Below are 17,571 nucleotides of genomic sequence, written 5' to 3'. Positions count from 1 at the left end.
TTGGGCAGACTCGTCCAGCACAAAGGGTGCCTCAGAGTGAAGCGCTGGCCGTCGCATGTGACGGGTGGAACACTGCACTGAGGTGAAAAGCAGAGCAGCCGTCTGGGCCCTGGGTCGTCCCCGCTGCGGTCGCGGGCTGCCTGGGAGCTGCACTCGCTGCTGGGCCCAGCGTCGCAGGACAGGACGGCACTGCGCACCGCTAGCGGGAAAAGATCAAAATTCAAAGTACGGTTTCTACCCAATGCAAATCGCTTTGCACCATCATAAAGTTGAAAAATCATTAAGTTGGGGACCATCAATATACTTAACTCTTGAGATACATTTATCCTTCTCTCAAGGTATATTTATCTCTTACGTTGTATAATATCCGTGGTTATTGTATGTTCTATATATGACAGATACATGAGGTACAGAGCTATAAAGAGATGTGTGTATATAGAGAGTTAAATATTATACGTAAGGGAAGAGGGAGAAAAAGTTGGAATATAACACATACAACAAAGGTCTGTATGAATATGAAGAACACACACTGAAGTGTCAGCAGTGCGTGTCCCTCGGTGGTACAACTGAGCTTTTCGAAACGTCACCACTGCAGCCTGATTTCAACAGTGAACATGTGTCAGGAATGTCATAGTTATGAGTATGCAGCAAAGAGCAGTTTGGTGTAATACAGTAGAACACAGAATGAGGGCGAAATTAAACTTACATTGGGAGTGATGTGATGCCCTTGGGTTTCTCTTTTTCTTTTTCTTTTTTTTGGTCTCTAAAATCTGTCTCCTGCTTTCATCCTGTGACCTCGTAAGGTCTGTAATGATTACGATCTCTTAGTCACGCTCTTGGGAAATACCCTGTTACCTCGTTGTGAGCCAGCCAGGGGTTTAAGTGATTCCATTCTAAGAATCACTTAGAGTGAAGAAAGAAACACCAGCTCTGTCTGTTGCTTTGATCAAATCTGGGAAAGACCATGGTTCCTCAGACTCCAGCCTCAGACTGCTTCCAGGGAGGAGGTGGCTAACCTCCAGGACTGGAGCTTGACTTCAGGAACTGGGTGGTGGCAGCAAACTGGGAGTGACGCTTCTGTGGCTGGAGGCTGATTGGTCCAGAGTGCGGCCAGCGATTTCCCTGTCCAGGAAGCAGCGCTGAGCTGTCCTGGCGACGGGAAGGCCCACAGGCATTCCCGCCGCACCCTGCCCTGCCTCCTAGGGCGTCTTTGCTCTGAGTTCTCCTTTGAAGAGCAAAACCCAGCAGCCTTCTGTGACAGAAAAGATGGTCCTTAAAACCGAAGAGGAGGATGGTGAGTCCCAGTCCTGGCCTGGGGGTATGGGGTGGGTCGTGAGTATCTCTTGATCAGTGTGTGAAATCGTGTGCCTCTTGGGCAGGGGTACCAACCGGACTCTGGTTTTTATCTTACTGCTTTCAGGAGAAAGGCTGGAGAGTGCTTTAGAGGTTTCAAAGCTCAGGCGCTTGCCTGTGTGTGTGTGTGTGTGTGTGTAACTCTGTGTTTTTAAACCAAGGACGTCCCTCCACCCCCACGCGCGCTCTTTACTTCTCTTTGAAGACCCTCCCTGGGCGCTTCTTGATGTCACGCGCCCTCCCACTTGGCGAGTCTGCACTTCCTGAACCTGAGCAACAGTCTCAGAAGCTCTGGGAGGTGCGGGTGTACCCAGAGTGAGTGTGACACTGAAAAGGAAAGACGCCGGAGGCCGGGTTGAAAGCACCAATGAGGTTCAGGTTAAGTAACAGCCGTTTCTATGAAGTAAAAGTGTAACAAAGGGAGTGTCCGTAGTTACGTGATCTTCCTCCTTGGTGTCGGTGTCGGGGGAAGACTGCCGCCTCGAAGGGTCTGTAGGACTTCCTCCGCCTCCGCCACACCCACACCGTCAACAGTGATGCTGTGAATAGAGGATGACAAATTTTGTGGATTATAAATCCCAAGAGCTTTTGCAGAAGAACTGGCTTAAAGCTCACCAGGTCAGGGCTTTCAGACGTTCTGAGGTCAGGAGTTTTGCGTGTGGATGTGTGTGCTTTATTGCGATGCCTTCACCGGATGGTGGTGTTTTAACACCGTAAGGCAAAAAGCAAATGTGTACTGGTCTGCAGCTGGTGATAAATGAAACGAATAACTCAGAAAGAAACATCAGGCTGTTTTTCGAAGTGGATTTTTTGAAAGTTATACTTAATGTTGGGGGTTCTTTTTATACTTTTCCTTATCTGGTTCTCTGTAAAGCAGACTTTCAAGTTTCACCTCAAAGTCAGACAGAGTATCTTGGACCGTATCCAGCGGGTGATGGGAAAGCTGCACCATGTGTGAAAGCCTGGGAGAGGGGACACACGGTTGTTGTAGTGACATTTTTGCATGTGAGGAGGGGAGGACAGTGAGAGGCAATTCTAGGTCAGGGCTGACCTGCCCGTGTGGGAGGTTTGGCATCTGAAAGGTGAGTCTGCAGTGGGCAAGGTCTCTAGTTCAGAAGGGGGCGCTGGTGAGAGTGGAGGCCAGTCACTGAGATGCTGGGACAGGAGGCGTGTGCCCGCTAGGCCTGGGCAGGCAGTGGCTGCTGGTCACCGAGCCGTTTCTTCCCTCTCGCCTGCTGCTGCCCCCTCTGGGGAGCCTGGCTTCAGACCCGCCAGGGTGGTGCTGTTGAACAGCATCGAGGGGTCCTGTGTGGTCCACCTCTAGCCATCCTGAAGGCTCCAACACTCGGCATAAACTGCTCGGTGCATGTGCTCTTGATTCGGGGTGGGCGAAGGCTTTTAGAGGTCAGGCTCTGGAGGCAGAATTAGTGGGCAACTTTGCTTTGAGAAAGTAGCCTTCACGACTGGGCGGTTCTCCATTTCCCTCAGGCCTCCTGGTAGCGTCTTGTCTACTTGGGATGTTAGGGAGGGCTGGGTGGCTAAAATTGATGCCCCTCATACTGGGATGAGATGCAGAAATGGTGTCAGGAGGATGTGGAAACGAGAGAGCCGATGAGCCTTCCCGGGTGGGCCCCCAGCATCCTGGGGACGGAGGGTCCATCGTCAGCATGGCACAGAGCTGCGGTGACCACATCACTATGCAGAGAGTCGCCCAACAGGGTGATGAGTTAAAAATGTCCCTACAGACATCGGGTCCTACCTGCTGTACAGACCTCCAGGCTGAAATCCTTAGCTTACGGGGGTTGCTTTGGCCTCTGTCCTTACCTGGTACATATGCTGGTTGATTTCCACTCCAGTCACACGGTCCGCGTCGGTGAGGCCCGGCCAGTGCCGTCGCGCGGGTCCACGTCAGTGAGGCCTGGCCAGTGTCTTCGCGCGGGTCCGCGTCGGTGAGGCCCGGCCAGTGGCGTCGCGCGGGTCCGCGTCGGTGAGGACTGACGAGTGTGCTGAGTTGGGCACTGTTTTCTTAGCTGCCGTAGGCTGGGTTTTTAGATACTTAATCTCACATTGTTAATGTCTGGTTCCCCTTGATTTGCCTTTGCACCTTCTCGTGGGGTCAGAATCCAAGCTCCAGGGTGTGTGGGACAGGAGGCCCTCCCCAGCTTGGGCTCGGCTCTCTGCTGGGTGCCCTGGGCCCTGACCGGAGGTGGCTCATTGTCCCCAGGGACCCAGCCACTCCCTGGCCTCCTCACCTGGCTTGGGGTGTGCCTCCACCCTGGTCTCGGCTTCTCCGCTCGTCCTTCAAGTCCTGGCTCAGAGGCTTGACCTCTCTGAAGCCTCTTAGTGTCCCCAGGCGTCCTCTGAGTCCTGGGGGACGTGACCGCTGTGGTCGCCTGGGCCGCGCGCACGCCTGCCCTGCAGGCCTTTCTGTTCTGTGCAGGGCGGGGCTGGAGCTATTTAAATCCCAGCTCTGGCCCAGGCTGGGCTGTGTGGATGTGCAGTAGACACTGAGCTGACGTGAACTTGATTATCCCAGTGAGAGGAGTGAGGACTGAGGACCCAGCCAGTGAGTGTGAACTGGGCTCCGTCTGCTTGTAGGTTATTTATACTCAGGGAGCCTTACCTCATCAAACTGGAGGTAACAGTGTTCATTGTCAGGACATATGCAAAGTTCACAGTTGGGCTTTGTTGTTAAGTTCAAATAAAATGGAAATGAAAAAAGATTTTAAGCTGCAGATACTATGGGAGTACAAAATTGTACCATTTATAGGACATTATGTGAGTAGAGCAGAAGGAAGTAGAGTGCCCTCCACCAGGATGCTGGACTTTCAGGTTGCATCTAAATACTCTCTCTGATGTTAACTTTCCCCCGTCCCATTCTCTTGATGCATTCCTTGTAATCGTGCCAGCCTTCTGGCGGCAGGTAGCTTAGGTCCAGGCAAGTATTAAAAGGAAAAGCTAAGGTACTACAAGTGAACACCCCATAGATATTTCTCACTCCCTTGCTTCCTTATGGGTTGAGTTTGTGTTCTGCAAAATCAAAAATGGTTACCTCTTTATTTTTAAGCAAGAGCGCCTGGCATTGTGCAGAGCGCACCTCACAGCAGACCCACATCACCGTCTGCTGTGACTGCACAGAAGGGGACTCTCTGGTCTCTGTGGAGCACGCCAGAGGCGAGTGTCCGTGGCGTTGAACAGAGGGTCGGAACTGCTAGCTCTTCTCCATGAAGAAGGTGAACAGAAACGACCTTGGCTTCTGCTCTGAAAAAAGCGGACTTTATCAGTTGTCTGAGGCTTTCTGCAGCTACCCGGGTCCTCTTTGTCACGCAATGTGAAGCACAGGGCTGACTGCTGGTGGGCCGGGCTTAGCATCTGGGGGGCAGTGGGGTGGGGGGCAGCAGGTGGAAAGGAGGGGCAGGTGTGTGGGTCTTGGCAGGACACAGGTATGGGCCCCCCAGAGCCCTTGCCAGCCCGCGGGGCGATCGGCTGATGCCAGGATCTGGCAGGTGCTGTAGATCTGGACAGGAGGCGCCAGGACCCACTGTGGCTCTGGAAGGTTCGCCGAAGTATGTATGTGGTGGGGCTGGCGGAACCCGTGGATGGTTTGCTGCTGGTTATGTTGGAAGTGGAGGGCTAGACCTTCTGGAAGATTCTTGCAGTATCTGTTTCTTGCTTTTCTCTTGCATTTTGACCACCCTGCAGAGGTGGCCATGCTGAACTTACTATCCTTGTCTCCGCTCCTCCTCCTGTTCGGTGCAGCCCAGTGGAGGCTCCCCTTTCAGGGAAGTCTGGTAACCTCTGCTGTCTTCTGTTTACTTCGTGGAGGGCTTCTGCCTGCAGGGAACTCATGGGGGTTCATCTTGCCACCAGGACAGTCCCTGGATGCCGAGGGCTGCAGGCTTGTGTGGCTGTGAAGTGACAGCCACCGCTGCAGCCCGGGGCATGTGGGACTCGGCCGGGAGTGGATGTCAGGCTGCTGAGATGCGCCGCTCTCATCACCCCACGTGTCCTGCTCCCGAGTCCCTGCTGATGGCCTTGTCTGGACACAGGCGACTCCGCAGGGAAAACGAGGACAGAAAAGTCAGGGCTGTGGCCCTCGGCTCTGCTCGTGGTCAGGACGCAGCCTGCCCCCCCTCGCTGTGAAGATCATTCCTTGACTTTTGTTGGTTCTTCCTTACTCTGTGGAGAAATCACCAATGATTACCTTCTGACCTAGAAAAATGCAGGTGTTTCTTTTCCACGCCAGTGGCTGGTTCTGCACCTTCTCTCTTTGTGGCGTCTTAGGTCTCTTCTACTTCATCTTTTCTGTTAAGAGTGAGGATTCTGATTCCTGGAAATCAGGTGGCATCGTGCGTAGAAAACCACTGCGTGATGGCATGGCACCCGCAGGGGCCTCCCGGGTGTTATGACAGGACTCAGGCGTGTTCCTTCCACAAAAGGAATACTTAGGCACCCGTCTGAGCAAACGTTTTGGGGTGAGTGTTGGTGAAATTTCCATATTTTCTCTGAATAGAAATCCCAACATAAAATGTTACCTTAGTTGTGGCCCCAAACATACAGAACGGGAGAGAATGAAGCGTCACCGTCTGGCCTGCTCCCTTCCGCACTCCTCGTCTCTGAGGGGGCCCTGGTGACAGTGTCCAGGGAGTCCTTCCAGACCTGTGCATTTGCCAGCAGGGGTGCCTGCCCCTGGCCCCGAGCCTGGAGATCTTTCTGTGCTGGTGTCTACACATCAGCTTGTCCTTTTTGTGACCAAATCGCGTGTGAGTAGCTTTCCATTTGTGCAATTTGGGGAGTTCATCCAGTGGGCGAATCATTGAACGGAACTGCTGAATCAAAAGGTACTGCAGAGAGGTCGCGCCGTTTGCACCGCCCCGGCAGGCCCGCGCCCCTCTCGTCAGGGCCGGGTCGCAGGCGCCCTGGCGTCTGCCAGGCGGTTGGAGCGGGGTGCTGCTTGCGCTGCGCTGCAGGGAGCTGGCCTTGCGTCCTGTGCTGGCCGTCTCGGTGAAAAGAAGTCAACCCGTCGTAAGTTTGCACGTTTGTTGTCCAAGTGGTTTGCCTTTAGCTCATAGAACTCAATTTTCCATTTGCTGAAGCTTTCATGTTAATGTAGCAAACTGAGTAGATGCTCTAAGATGGCGGCCATGTTATTCCACGCTCTATTCTAGAGTTTTTGTGGTACGTTAAAATCTTTGATTTGGCCAGAATTTATTCTGATGTAAAAAAGGTACATTCAGCTTAGTTTCTTTCCCCTCTAATTGGCTAATTGCCCCAACACTATTGACCAAATAATCCTTTTTTCTTTATATTTTTTAATCTTTTCTTTATGAGATTTTATGGCTTGAATTTTATGACTCTGTGATTCAATATTTTTTTTTAAGTTGAAGTATAGTTGACATACAATGTATTAGTTTCAGGTGCACAGCAAAGTGACTCAGTTATACGTGTAAATTCTTTTTCAGAGTCTCTTCCATTATAGGTTATTACAGGATACTGAATATAGTTCTCTGTGCTCTACAGTAGGTCCTTGTTGTTTATGTATTTTATATATAGTGGTGTATATACATTAATCCCAAACTTACAGTTTATCGCTCCCTGTACCATTTTCTTTTTGGTTTGTTTCTTTTCTATCTCTGTGAGTCTGTTTCTGTTTCATTTGTTCATTTGTATCATTGTTTAGATTCCACATACAAGTGATACATGGATGGTATTTGTCTTTCTCTGATTGACTTCACTTAGTATGATAAATCGCTCATGTTGCTGCAAATGGCATTATTTCATTCTTTTCTATGGCTAAGTAGTGTTCCTGTGTGTGTGTGTGTATGTGTGTGTGTGCGCATGCGTGCGTGCGTGCACCACAACTGCTTTATCCTGTCACCTGTAGATGGACATTCAGGTTGTTTCCATGTCTTGACTGTTGCAGATAGTGCTGCTATGAGCTCAGAATTTTGGTGTTTCTTGAGTTTCTTTCCTGCTGTTTTCCTTCTCTACTGCTGTTTCAAATGATTGATGTCTCTCACAGACTAATCTCTGGCAGGGTGAAGCCCCCGTGCCGGCACCGGGCCCAGGCCTCGTCTGGGGGGCCGGAACCTGGGCCTCCCCAGCCTTGCTGGCTGTGTGTGGGCCCCTGGCCCTGGGTCCCTGTCGCCAGGCCCCGCGGCCCCTCCCCACCCCCAGCAGACCTTCTCTGGGCCCAGGGCAGCTCTGACAGGGTTTTGTCTGGTCCTGGGACCTGGCTTTTTCTACTCTGAGGTTAGGGTGGGAACTGCTACCCTCTCGAGAGCTTCAGCCCCTTCTCAGAGCTGGGGCAGAAGCCGGTCTTGGCTTCTTTGAAGAAACATTTATGTTCCTAGCTTTTACTGAAGAATAACTCAGCATCTTAAAGCAGAAGGATGGAGTAGAAGGGTTGGAATGCCAGGCCTTGGTTTCACGTGACACAGAGCAGGGGAGGTGCGGAATGCCGAGCCTTTGCCCGGACGGCCAGCAGGTGTGATCTGCAGGTGAACCGAGGCACTGATCTGCTTCCGCTTGGAAGCCGTCTGTGGGACCAGCAAGTGTCGCAGGGCCCGGCGTTGGGGGGGGGGGGGCTGGTTCCAAGGGCAGAGGCGCATGGCTCGGTGGGGGTGGTGGCGGAAGCTCTGAGCTACTGGTGGTTGCCTCTGCCCTGGAGAGAGCACCCCGTGTTCCCGTCACCGCTCCCTCAGCCCGTCCGGCGCCCCTCCCGTCCCTCTCCACGCCGTCTCTGCCTCGCCTCCCTCTCAGCTGCAGAGCGGCATCCACGTCTTCATGTCCGATTCGTGCAGCTTTTCCGGGCATTTCCAATTTGTTCCCCCGTCTCCCGTCTGCGGCCTCGAGAGCCCTCGCCCTCCCGCTCCAGCCTCAGCTCTCGGGACGCCCTGGCCTTCGCTGTCTCTGACCCCCGGCACTGTCGCCAGTGTTCATTTGGCACTTACTTCCTGCCTATCCTTCTATCTTTAAAAGGAACAGCAACATGCCAGCTCTTTGGGGGCCAAAACCATGTCTTACATCTTTGTGTCTTCTACAGTGACTAACAGGGTGCCTGGTTTATGGGTGACAACCTTTTTCCCCCCAAGATTGTTGAATGAGCCTGAGAAAGTAGGTTTTAAAGCTTTCATTTTCTCTGTTGGTAGATTTCCAGAGACCTGCTTGCCCGTGCGGAGTCTCTCCGACCATTGATGTGATTTCATAAACTTGATCGTGGGGCCGTTTGTCTTAGATCCACCTTCTTTAGATGTGAGGCAGGCCACACTGCAGACTTCCTGTTGGGGGCTTTTCCCCTCACTTCTTGTCTCCTCGCTTCCTTGGATCATACTGTTTGTGCCGAGAGTGGACTGCTGTGCCGGCTCTGCTGCCGGCCGGTCCAGCTCGGATTCACGTTGAGGCCCAGGCTCACAGGCTGCAGATCCAGCTTGGCAGTGGCTCCCCTGTTGCTCAGTAGTAGCTGGCGAGTTAAAGGTGAGCCGCGGCTGCGACTTGTAGCGGAAAGGATAGGTCAGGATCTGCCTGGTGGGACCTGTAAGTCCCTGGAGTGTATGTGCATGTTTGGATGTTACCCCAGAAAGGGGGACATAGCCCGGAGGACAGTGCAGATGTTGGGAGATTTACAGTGTGTTACTGGAAAGCAGGAGCTTAGCCTCCTGGGCAGGTAAACCCCTGGGAACAGGACAGAGCAGAGCTGCATGATACAGACACATTCAGAGGGGACAGCGTGGATGAAGAAGGTCTTTAGGTGATGGTTAATTTGCGTGGCCACAGAAATCCGGAGTTCTCCCTGTAAGAGGTGGCTCCTGATGGCTGGCGAGGATGAGCCGCTGAGCAGCAAGAGGGAAGCGAAGACACGTGGAGATGAGGAGCTCTGGCGGAACTGGGAGGGTGGAACCTCGCCAGACAGAGCATCCGAGAGGGGCTCTCAGTCCACATGTTTGTTGAAAACTTGCCTCCTTGTGCAGCTTAAAGCAAAGGTTTCATAAATAATTTTAGGGCATGTTTTTCATAATCCAGTGTGATTCTTTTTGATGAGAACTGCCATTTTGACACAAAAATAAAACTGTGGCTGTTTCTGTAAAGACAGGCTAGGCTGCAGAGCCCCAGTGTTTGGTTGGGTCTGGTGACCCTGTCATGGTGATGAGGAAGCCTCAGAGTGTGGGACCCACATTAATGTGGCAGGGTGGGGGGGCTCCTGTCAGCAGTTTCCTAAGGACAGAAGCCTGGAAGGCAGGGGAGGTTGGGGTGTTTCTAGTTCTTGCCTCATTTTGTTGCATATCTGGAGCAGTGGTTCTGAAGCAGGGCCCTTCTGCCCTGCAGGGGATTTGGCAGCGTCTGGAGACATTTGGAGCGTGCTGTGGGGATCGGGGGTGTCACTGGCGGCCAGTAGGTGGAGGCTGGGGTCGCAGCTAAACATGCTGTGAGGCACAGGCACAGGCGCCCTCCACACAGAGCGCTCCCCAGGTGGCAGCAGTGCCGAGATCGAGACCCTCATCTAGTTAGTGATTTATTTTCTATTTTTCTCCTTGCTGATTTGGCACTTGTCTTAAGTTCCCTTATTGGTCAGAGGCGGTGCTTCCCAAAGCTGTCTGCGGGCAGCAGCCCCCGGCGCTCCTGGGTTCTGGGTTCACGCCTGTGGAACCTGTGTCCTGGGGACTGAGGTCCTGAGTCTGTGTGTCTGCTGGTGCCTGTGGTTACCCTCACACCTCTGGGGATCGAGAGCCACTCCTTTCAGGCTGCAGCGATGTTTCTGGTCACCAGCAGCTCACAGTGCTGTCCCAGGACCCTCCTGCTAAACTCACGCTAACAGAATGTACTGGAAGGCGGTGTTGCAGCCTCTGGTGAGGAACACCCATTGCTGATATGCAGAGACCCACAGGGGTGCAGGCCCTTTTTGGTAAAAAGGCTGGAGCATCCATGAGGAGACGGGGCCCGGGGCCCCAGAGGACAGGAAGCGGGGGGATCGTGTTGGACAGTGTGGTCAGCAGCACTGCCTGCCAGCGAGGGGTCGAGCAGAGGGAGGCGGCCGGGTGCTGAGGGGTGACGGAGTAGCCTGCTCTCTGGATCCCGCCCTGCCGTGCATTGATAGGAAGGAGAGGGCACCTTCAGTAAGGGTTAACGCCCTCCCAGTGAAGCCTCCATCAGCTGTTTGCTTCTGAGGGGGAGAAGAGCCGGTGCAGCCGCGTGCGGCGGCGCCTCCCCTCCCCCCTGGCGGCGCCTCCCCTCCCCCAGGCCTGAGTGGGGGTGGTGGGGGGCGGGCTGATCGCATTCATGGAAATCAGCCTGCTGGACGCGCAGCACACGCTCCCGGTGTCAGCTGGGCGACAGCTCCGCGCGCGGCCATCTCCGTCCACGCCAGCCCGTGCCCACTGGGACTGGGACCAGGATCGGCTCCCTCTCCACCCGGGGGTCTGCTCAGCTTTTGTTTCCTGCGGCCGCTGCCTCCTCTGCTGGCCGGTGCTGGCACCCATGCTGTGCGCGCTGCGTCCCTCCCTCCGCCTGCAGCTGTGGGGGCGGCCGGGGGCCTGGGGCCGGGGGGTCGCGGCGTGGGTCCACCATGGCCTCTGAAGCGGGGAGCCGCCACCTGCCCCGACTTTGACGGTGCTGCCCCGGGGCTGCCAGGATCCTGGGGCGGCCGGAGAGGGGACTCGTGCTGGGTAAGAGGCCGGTGGGCGGCGCGGGCGAGCTTCATGTAGCTGCGGACCCCCCTTTTTCTGCTCCCTGCCTGCCTCTCCCACCCAGAAGCCGGCAGCAGCTCGGGGTGTGCAGCGGCTGGGTCTCTCTCTGCACGTCTGTCTTGTGGTTTCGCCTTCTGCTCTCTCCTCCTAGGATTCTTCCAGTAGCTCCTTCAAATAGATGTTTAAGGCTTCAATGTGGTTTCTTCTAGGCCTGAGATTGACGAACAAGCTAATAACCAGTTTCTGTGGTCCTGCTTCAGTGAGATTAGAAAAAGGGCAGCAGAAAGCAGAGGGCCAAGTCCAGGGAGATCCCACCCCAGGAATTTTTATTTGGCTCATTAAGAACTTGGGAACCTTTCTGGGTATGGGCACCCATCTTTCCAACAATACACGTGGAGGAGGGGCTGGAGTCCCACATTTATTTTGATGCCGGGGATCTGTCCCAGCCATCAGACTGAAGGAGAGTGTTTTGGTCTGCAGAAATCTTCAGGGTTTTACAAAGGGCCAGCGTACAAATACCTTCTTCCCCCTTCCCCGCCCCAGCCTCTGTTTTGGAAGAAAGGGGCGTGGTGGCGCAGCTGTGCGGTTGTCATGATTGCAGCTGTGTGGGGCGCGCAGTGCTCCACTTAGGGGGGGACAGATGTTGGGGTTTGTCTGGGCAGGGACTCCCCAGGCTCTCTCAGAGTGGAGGGCTCGGCCGTGAATTAAGGAGCCAGAGGTAGAAAATGGTTCTCCTTCTTGAGCTGGTTCCAGCTCTGCCTTCAGCTCCTAAGATCCTTTCGAACACAGCGCTGGAGACAGAGGTTGGAAGTACGAGTGCTGGGAAGGAAACTGCTGCAAGGTTCCAGCGGTGCCAGATGCTGTCACGGCGAGGTTTAGGGAAAGGTTGGGGTTCTTAAAACGATTGTTTTCTAGTTTTCAGCTTTTATTGAAAGCAGATGCTAACTTTATTTTTCTAAACTAAACTTTTAGGATAAAATTTCATGACTTCATTTCTTTTACTGCCTTGAAATTTGACCACCTTTCCCTTTGGTTAGCTGGCTGAATCATAACGTTATGCAAACTAAGTCTTTGAGTTCTAGGATTCCTTAGGTAAAATGTGTTGATCCCCCTTCCCTATGTAAGATCAGATGATAAAATACCTTACTTTCATAAGACAGTTTATGGAGCTGTTTAATACACATCTTCTGATTGGGAAGGACAGGGACCATCACATGCCCATTTGATGCCTCAGGAAACCAGGGCAGGGAGAGGAGGTGGGTTCCCAGGTCACAGAACAACTAGGCGGTGACAACCCACGCAGATGTACCCCCCACGCCTGCTCCATCCTGGGCACTGTCTCGTCTCAGTTAGTGAGAGGCCTGAGCTGTTAGGTAAGTGGTTAGGTGAGAGGTTGGTCTCTAGGACTGAGGTGGGAACAAAGTTTTCCTTAAAGAAGCAGAATATGGTAATAAAGCGTTTAAATACACTTACTTCTAGAGGGGAGGCAGGATGGCTTTTGTGTGGAAATAATTAAAGCTAGAAGAGTAAATATTCATCTTGGCAGTTTGCTAGAAGGCACCTCTCACCTGCGTTCAGCGGCAGTTAGGCCACGTGCCAGTTTAATTCTTTTTTGCCCTGTTCCTGTGTCCAGATTCTTTTAAAATCACTTAGCCTGTAGATTGGTGATGAGACACTTCCTTTATAGTGCTTCACACGGAAGTCAGATCGTAGCTTCTTGGGAAAAGGACTGAGGTAAGGAGAAACCAGGAAGTCAAGGTACTGCTAGTTAATTTTCCTTTGTTTAACTTATTATTAATTATGGTAAAATATATAACACAAAATTTACCATTTTAAGTGCATAGTTCGTTACAGTAGCATTAAGTACATTCACAGTGTTGTGCAGCCATCACCACCATCCATCTCCAGAACTTTTTTTGTCTTGCAAAACTGAAACTCTGAACTCTGTCCCCATTGAACTCGGACCCCCCTCCCCCCAGCCCCAGACACCTACCATTCCTTTTTCTGTCTCTGCAAATTTGGCTTCTCTCATGTAAGTGGAATCCTGCAGCATTGGTCCTTTTGTGATTGGCTTATTTCACTTAGCGTAATGTCTTTAAGGTTCCTCCATGCTGTAGCATGTGTCAGAATTTCCTTCCTTTTCGAGGCAGAATAACATGGTATTACAGTTTACAAAGGATTGCTGTGGTTTTGACTTAGCAGGAGGGAAAAGGGATTGTTTCCCAGAGTGGGCAGACTGTCTGCAAAGGTGTGAGGTGGTCCAGTCAGCACGCTGTTGGCCGTATGTGTGTCAGCAGGGTTCAGTCACACCCCTTTGCCACGTCCTCGTGTGCCCTCTGGTCTTGAGGTCTGTTTCTAAGTGTAAGGCTGTCACCGAAGCCCCTTGGTCATTGCAGCTCTCTGTTTCACGTATCTCTGTGTGGCCTTTTACCTAAAGACCATGTGAACTTCAGTTGTTTTCTTATCCGTCGTAAAGATCTGACTTCAAGTATTTCTAAGGGCAGCACAGAATCGAGAGTTTTGTGAAAGTTTACTGAGCATTTGTATGTCTCCAAAGCTTGGGTTCTTCCTAGTCTTTTGAGTTTTTTCCTGTTGGAAGGCACTGGGATCTCCTGGGTGGCCAGAAGACTTAGCCCCGTGGCGGTGGGGCAATGGGGCAGAGCGAGTGACCTGACTGGGAGGACCTGCACAGACTGAGTGTGGTGTGACCTGGTGGTGTGACCAGCACTCGCCACACGGGGAGTTCTGTTCGCAGGCCCTTTGATCTTTGTCTTTGGAGGCGGTGGACACACCGCCTTTCGTCCGCGGGCAGCTTCCCAGATTTAAGCTCTTGAACCGAAGAGCTGTTTGTCAATGGCTCTTGTTCCCTCCGGAGCCGGGAGCAGTTTCTGGAGAGGGTGCAGGGAAGCCCGGCGCTTTGCTTTCCCAGCTGCTGTGGCTCCAGGCTGGGGGTGGGAGACGCCATTTCTGAGGCTGTTTTCAGTTTCATAAACTCCAGTTTGGAAAGGATTCGGCCTTGCTTAGCACCTGGCGCACGCTCTGGAGGGCTGGGAGCATGTCTGCACCCCGGCGCCCTCCTAGGCTGTGTGGGGACTGGACTGTCTGCCTTCTCCACACATCAGGGGGACTGAGGACTTTCTGGGCTCTTGGCCTCACTTTTTAAAGTGTTTCCCTGCTGTGCTGGTTTAAATTTGGACCCTTCTTATCCACTGAAATGCAGGGGCTATATATAAAAAGGATGATGGTTGATAATTATGGTGGAAAAAATAAGGCAAATGGTATATTTTAAAGCTAGGCAGAGGGACCTGGTGTAGCTGGAGGACCCTCCGGGAGCTACGTCTGGGTCCTCCAGCACGTGGATCTCTGTTGGCCCCGGGGATGTCGGACAGACAGTGCTGGCCTCTTGGCTGCCACTGCCTGTATTCCTGTTGAGCAGAAACTGCCGTCAGAAGAACTGCCTTTGCAGTTGAACTTCATGGCAGGTCTCTGGGCACCTGCCTGTGGCCGCTGGGGAGGAAGGAGCTGGGCCCTGTGCTCATACACCCGCCCCCGCCTGTAAGGAGGGCGCTGTCCCTTTAAGACAGCCTCCTTTGTATGCGCTGGATGGAGCCGCCGCAGCTCTGGGCTTCTGCCGCTTCTTGGCTTCTGCCGGGTAAAATCTGCAGAGCAGCATTTAAATAAAGAAATAAATAGCAGCTTCCCTTGTGTGGCTTTTCTATTCACAGCTGAACACAATGGCCCCTTGTGGTTGGAGGCTCTTTAATCCCCTTCACAAAATTGGAACCCTGCGAGGGCATGGCGAGGGGCCACTCCTGGGCTGGTCCCCGCGCTGTAAGCACAACACCTTGTAAGTTAACCTTTACGGGCGTGGATTCCCGAGGCCTCCGGGTGCCCTGCTCCGTGCCTCCTGAGTTGCCATTCTTTTCAGGGAAGAGGGCTTAGCTGCCTTCCTGGCACAGAAGCGTGGCTGTAGCACGTGGCAGTCGGGGGAGGGAGGAGTTGTTTGTTGATGGGCCATCTGGCCCATCTGCAGATCTTCTACAGCTTAACCCTCGTGGCTACACGGGGAAGCCGGGACCTGGGCAGATAGATGCCTTTCCCAGGGGCATGTGCCGCTTCCCCCGAACCTCGAATCTCAGGGTGCAGGGGGCTGTGGTCGTTGCCGAGGACCAGCTGTTCCTTTCCTGTCCTGGCGGCGGTTTTCCAGGGTCCTCCAGATGCCAGCCCGGGGACTAGGTGTCACCCACACCTGCAGCTCTCCAGCCACCGGTTTGTTTTTCCTGCTGTTAAATGAAATCAAGCATTTTGTATGTGGAATTTTTTTTTCCCTCCTGGGCAGTGTGGGAATGAAGGCTTGAACTGAAGATCTGGTGTCACACTGATGAGTTTAAGCAGAGGAAAATGCCTTTGTTAAAATGTTGGACTTCTTTTTTTCTCATCTCAGAGCAGAACTTCACTAGAAAAATGAGATCCAAATCTGCTTTTTTTTTTCTAGCTCTTACATGATTTTTTGAACCAAGAGGGAACCAATGCTGTAATTTAAGGTAACTAAGTGTGGAATGAAGAAGCGATTTAGAAATTGTGTGGTTAATGTCAGGAGACTGCTTCAAAGTCAGCGTGAATAAATGTCTTCCTGGTTCTAACTGCGCGTTGGCTAGAAGCATCTTCTGTCTGACCACAGGCTGACAGTTTTATTTTTCTTTTAAAAAATGCAGTAGTACCGAGCTGTGTTTTTTAAGCAAGTGTTTAGGAGCTGGTACGCCCCATGTCTTTCCGTACCCAGACCCACCCCCCAGAAGCCACCACTCATAATTGATTTTTCTGGGTTTTGATCTTCTGATCGGTGCTGCCAAGTGTGTGTTCATGTTCTTGTCCTGCTGGTGATTTCATCAAAGTCAGAGATTGCTCCTGACCTCCTCCTCTTACATCATCCCTTCCTTCGCCCTCTCCCTGTTCATTTTTGATGGATTATCACAAATGTTGGTTCATTTAATTTTCATCTTGGAAACTTGCACAGACATTGACAAGTGTGTTTTGTCTGTGGTCTTTCGCTCCGCCTCTCGCCCCCTGTGTAAGAGGAGGCGGAGGGGTGCCTCCCCCTTTACCCCGCCCTCACACCGCTGTCAGCTCTTCCTCCCCTTGAACACGATCACCTCTCACTCTGTTGCTAACATGCAGCTTCTATTCTGGAACCTGGAGTGGCTTTGGTGCTGTGTGCGCAGGTTGACTCCAGAATTGCCCACTGGCACTGGCACCGCGACAGGAATGTGCTCGCCACCGCAGGAGCCAGGTGGCGCTCTGCCCCACTCCCTCCCGGAGCGGCTCCCAGCACCAAGGTCAAGGCTCTTCCTGCCTCCTGCCTCCTGCCTCCCACCGAGGGCAGCAGCGGGCCCCAGTGGCATGCTCAGTCTGGGCCCCGATTCCCTCCAGCTTTTGCTTTGCCGTTTCCAGCCGCCTCGTTCTGTCGAGAGGAGCCGGGCTGCTGCCCTCTGACGTGGTAAACACCTCGGCTCCTTCCCACTCGCGCTCTGTCCACGCGTCCTGACCGCGTTCCCCCTGCGGCCCGGCGGCTTCGCGCTCTGCTCGGGTCCTGTCCGCCCCATGAGCAGGCGTGCTCTCCTCAGGCTCCCGCGTCCAGTCCGTCGTCCCTGTGAACGTGTCTTCCTCCTCCGGAAGGGGTGCTTGGCAGAGAAACCTTCTGAGTCCTCCTGGATCTGAAATGATTGCTTTGCCCTCCTGCTTGACTGAGAATCAGCTGTAGGGTCAAAACAGGTTTGTGTGGGACCTGGAAAGCCCCCTCCCCCGCCTCACAAACCCACCTCACTCCAGCCCCGCCCTCGCCTTGTGGGCCCTCTGGGTCCCTCTCCACTGCTCATCACGCTTCAGGGTCGTCTTTAACCCTCCAGCTTTGGAACTTTACGATGAGCATTTCTCTAGGAGAAGAAAACATCTTTGTTAGAATGACTTCCTGCTTCTGTTTCGTTTTGCTTCTTTTTCCAAGTCTGTCTTTCTTTGGTTCTTTGTTCTGCATGAGTGCCTCGACTTTACCTTTCATTCCTTTACTGACTCATTTTTTATTTTGGGAGAGGCTAGAGGGGCAAAATATGTTTAATTTCCAGGAGCTTATTCTTTTCCTGTAATTGTCTCCTTTTCAGAGTTTCTGTTCTTTTAAAGTTTTCTTCTGTTCCCTTAATGACCTCTGTCTGCTCCAGGCAGATTTTCTGCTCCCAGCCCTGTTGTTTCCCCATCGGGCTAAAGGCTCAGCCATCTCTGAGCAGAAGAAGGACACAGTGGACAGCGGGGCAGGAGCCCTGCATGGGGGGACGGAAGTCCACTCTCCACAGGGCAGCGCCAGGCCTCCTGGGTGTTGGAAGGGGGGCTCTGCCTGGGCACCGGCTCCCTGCTCGCTTGCTCACCACAAGTCGTCCAGTCCCTTTTTTTTTTGCCTGGGGACAAACACTCAGAACTGTTGGAGTCACGGACAAGGCAGTGACAGGCATGCGCGGTCCATCCCTCGCGCCCCCCCCCCCCCGCC

The 17,571-nt window shown here is 53.1% G+C and overlaps 1 protein-coding gene and 1 long non-coding RNA gene across 3 annotated transcripts in view; one reads left to right on the top strand and one right to left on the bottom strand.

The window, feature by feature from the left end:
- Positions 1-17,571, top strand: part of CYTH1 (cytohesin 1) — a 68,953-nt gene that overhangs the window by 29,112 nt on the left and 22,270 nt on the right. The window contains exon 1 of one of the 2 annotated variants that reach the window (XM_074343818.1): positions 290-1,294. The exons of the other annotated variant lie outside the window; for it this stretch is intronic. Coding sequence (XP_074199919.1) covers positions 1,267-1,294 — 28 coding nt within the window. The 5' untranslated portion in view covers positions 290-1,266. Of the gene's footprint in view, positions 1-289; positions 1,295-17,571 lie in introns of those variants that run through there. 2 annotated transcript variants of the gene reach the window in all.
- On the bottom strand, positions 1,704-4,790 carry LOC141573668 (uncharacterized). Its single transcript, XR_012499677.1, has 2 exons — positions 3,178-4,790; positions 1,704-1,892 (listed from the first exon to the last, which is right to left on the bottom strand). It is a non-coding gene; the product is annotated as an uncharacterized LOC141573668 (long non-coding RNA).

This window comes from Camelus bactrianus, chromosome 16 (genome assembly GCF_048773025.1).
Source record: "Camelus bactrianus isolate YW-2024 breed Bactrian camel chromosome 16, ASM4877302v1, whole genome shotgun sequence".
Taxonomy (NCBI): Eukaryota; Metazoa; Chordata; class Mammalia; order Artiodactyla; family Camelidae; genus Camelus; species Camelus bactrianus.
This window is presented reverse-complemented; position numbering and strand designations above follow the sequence as displayed.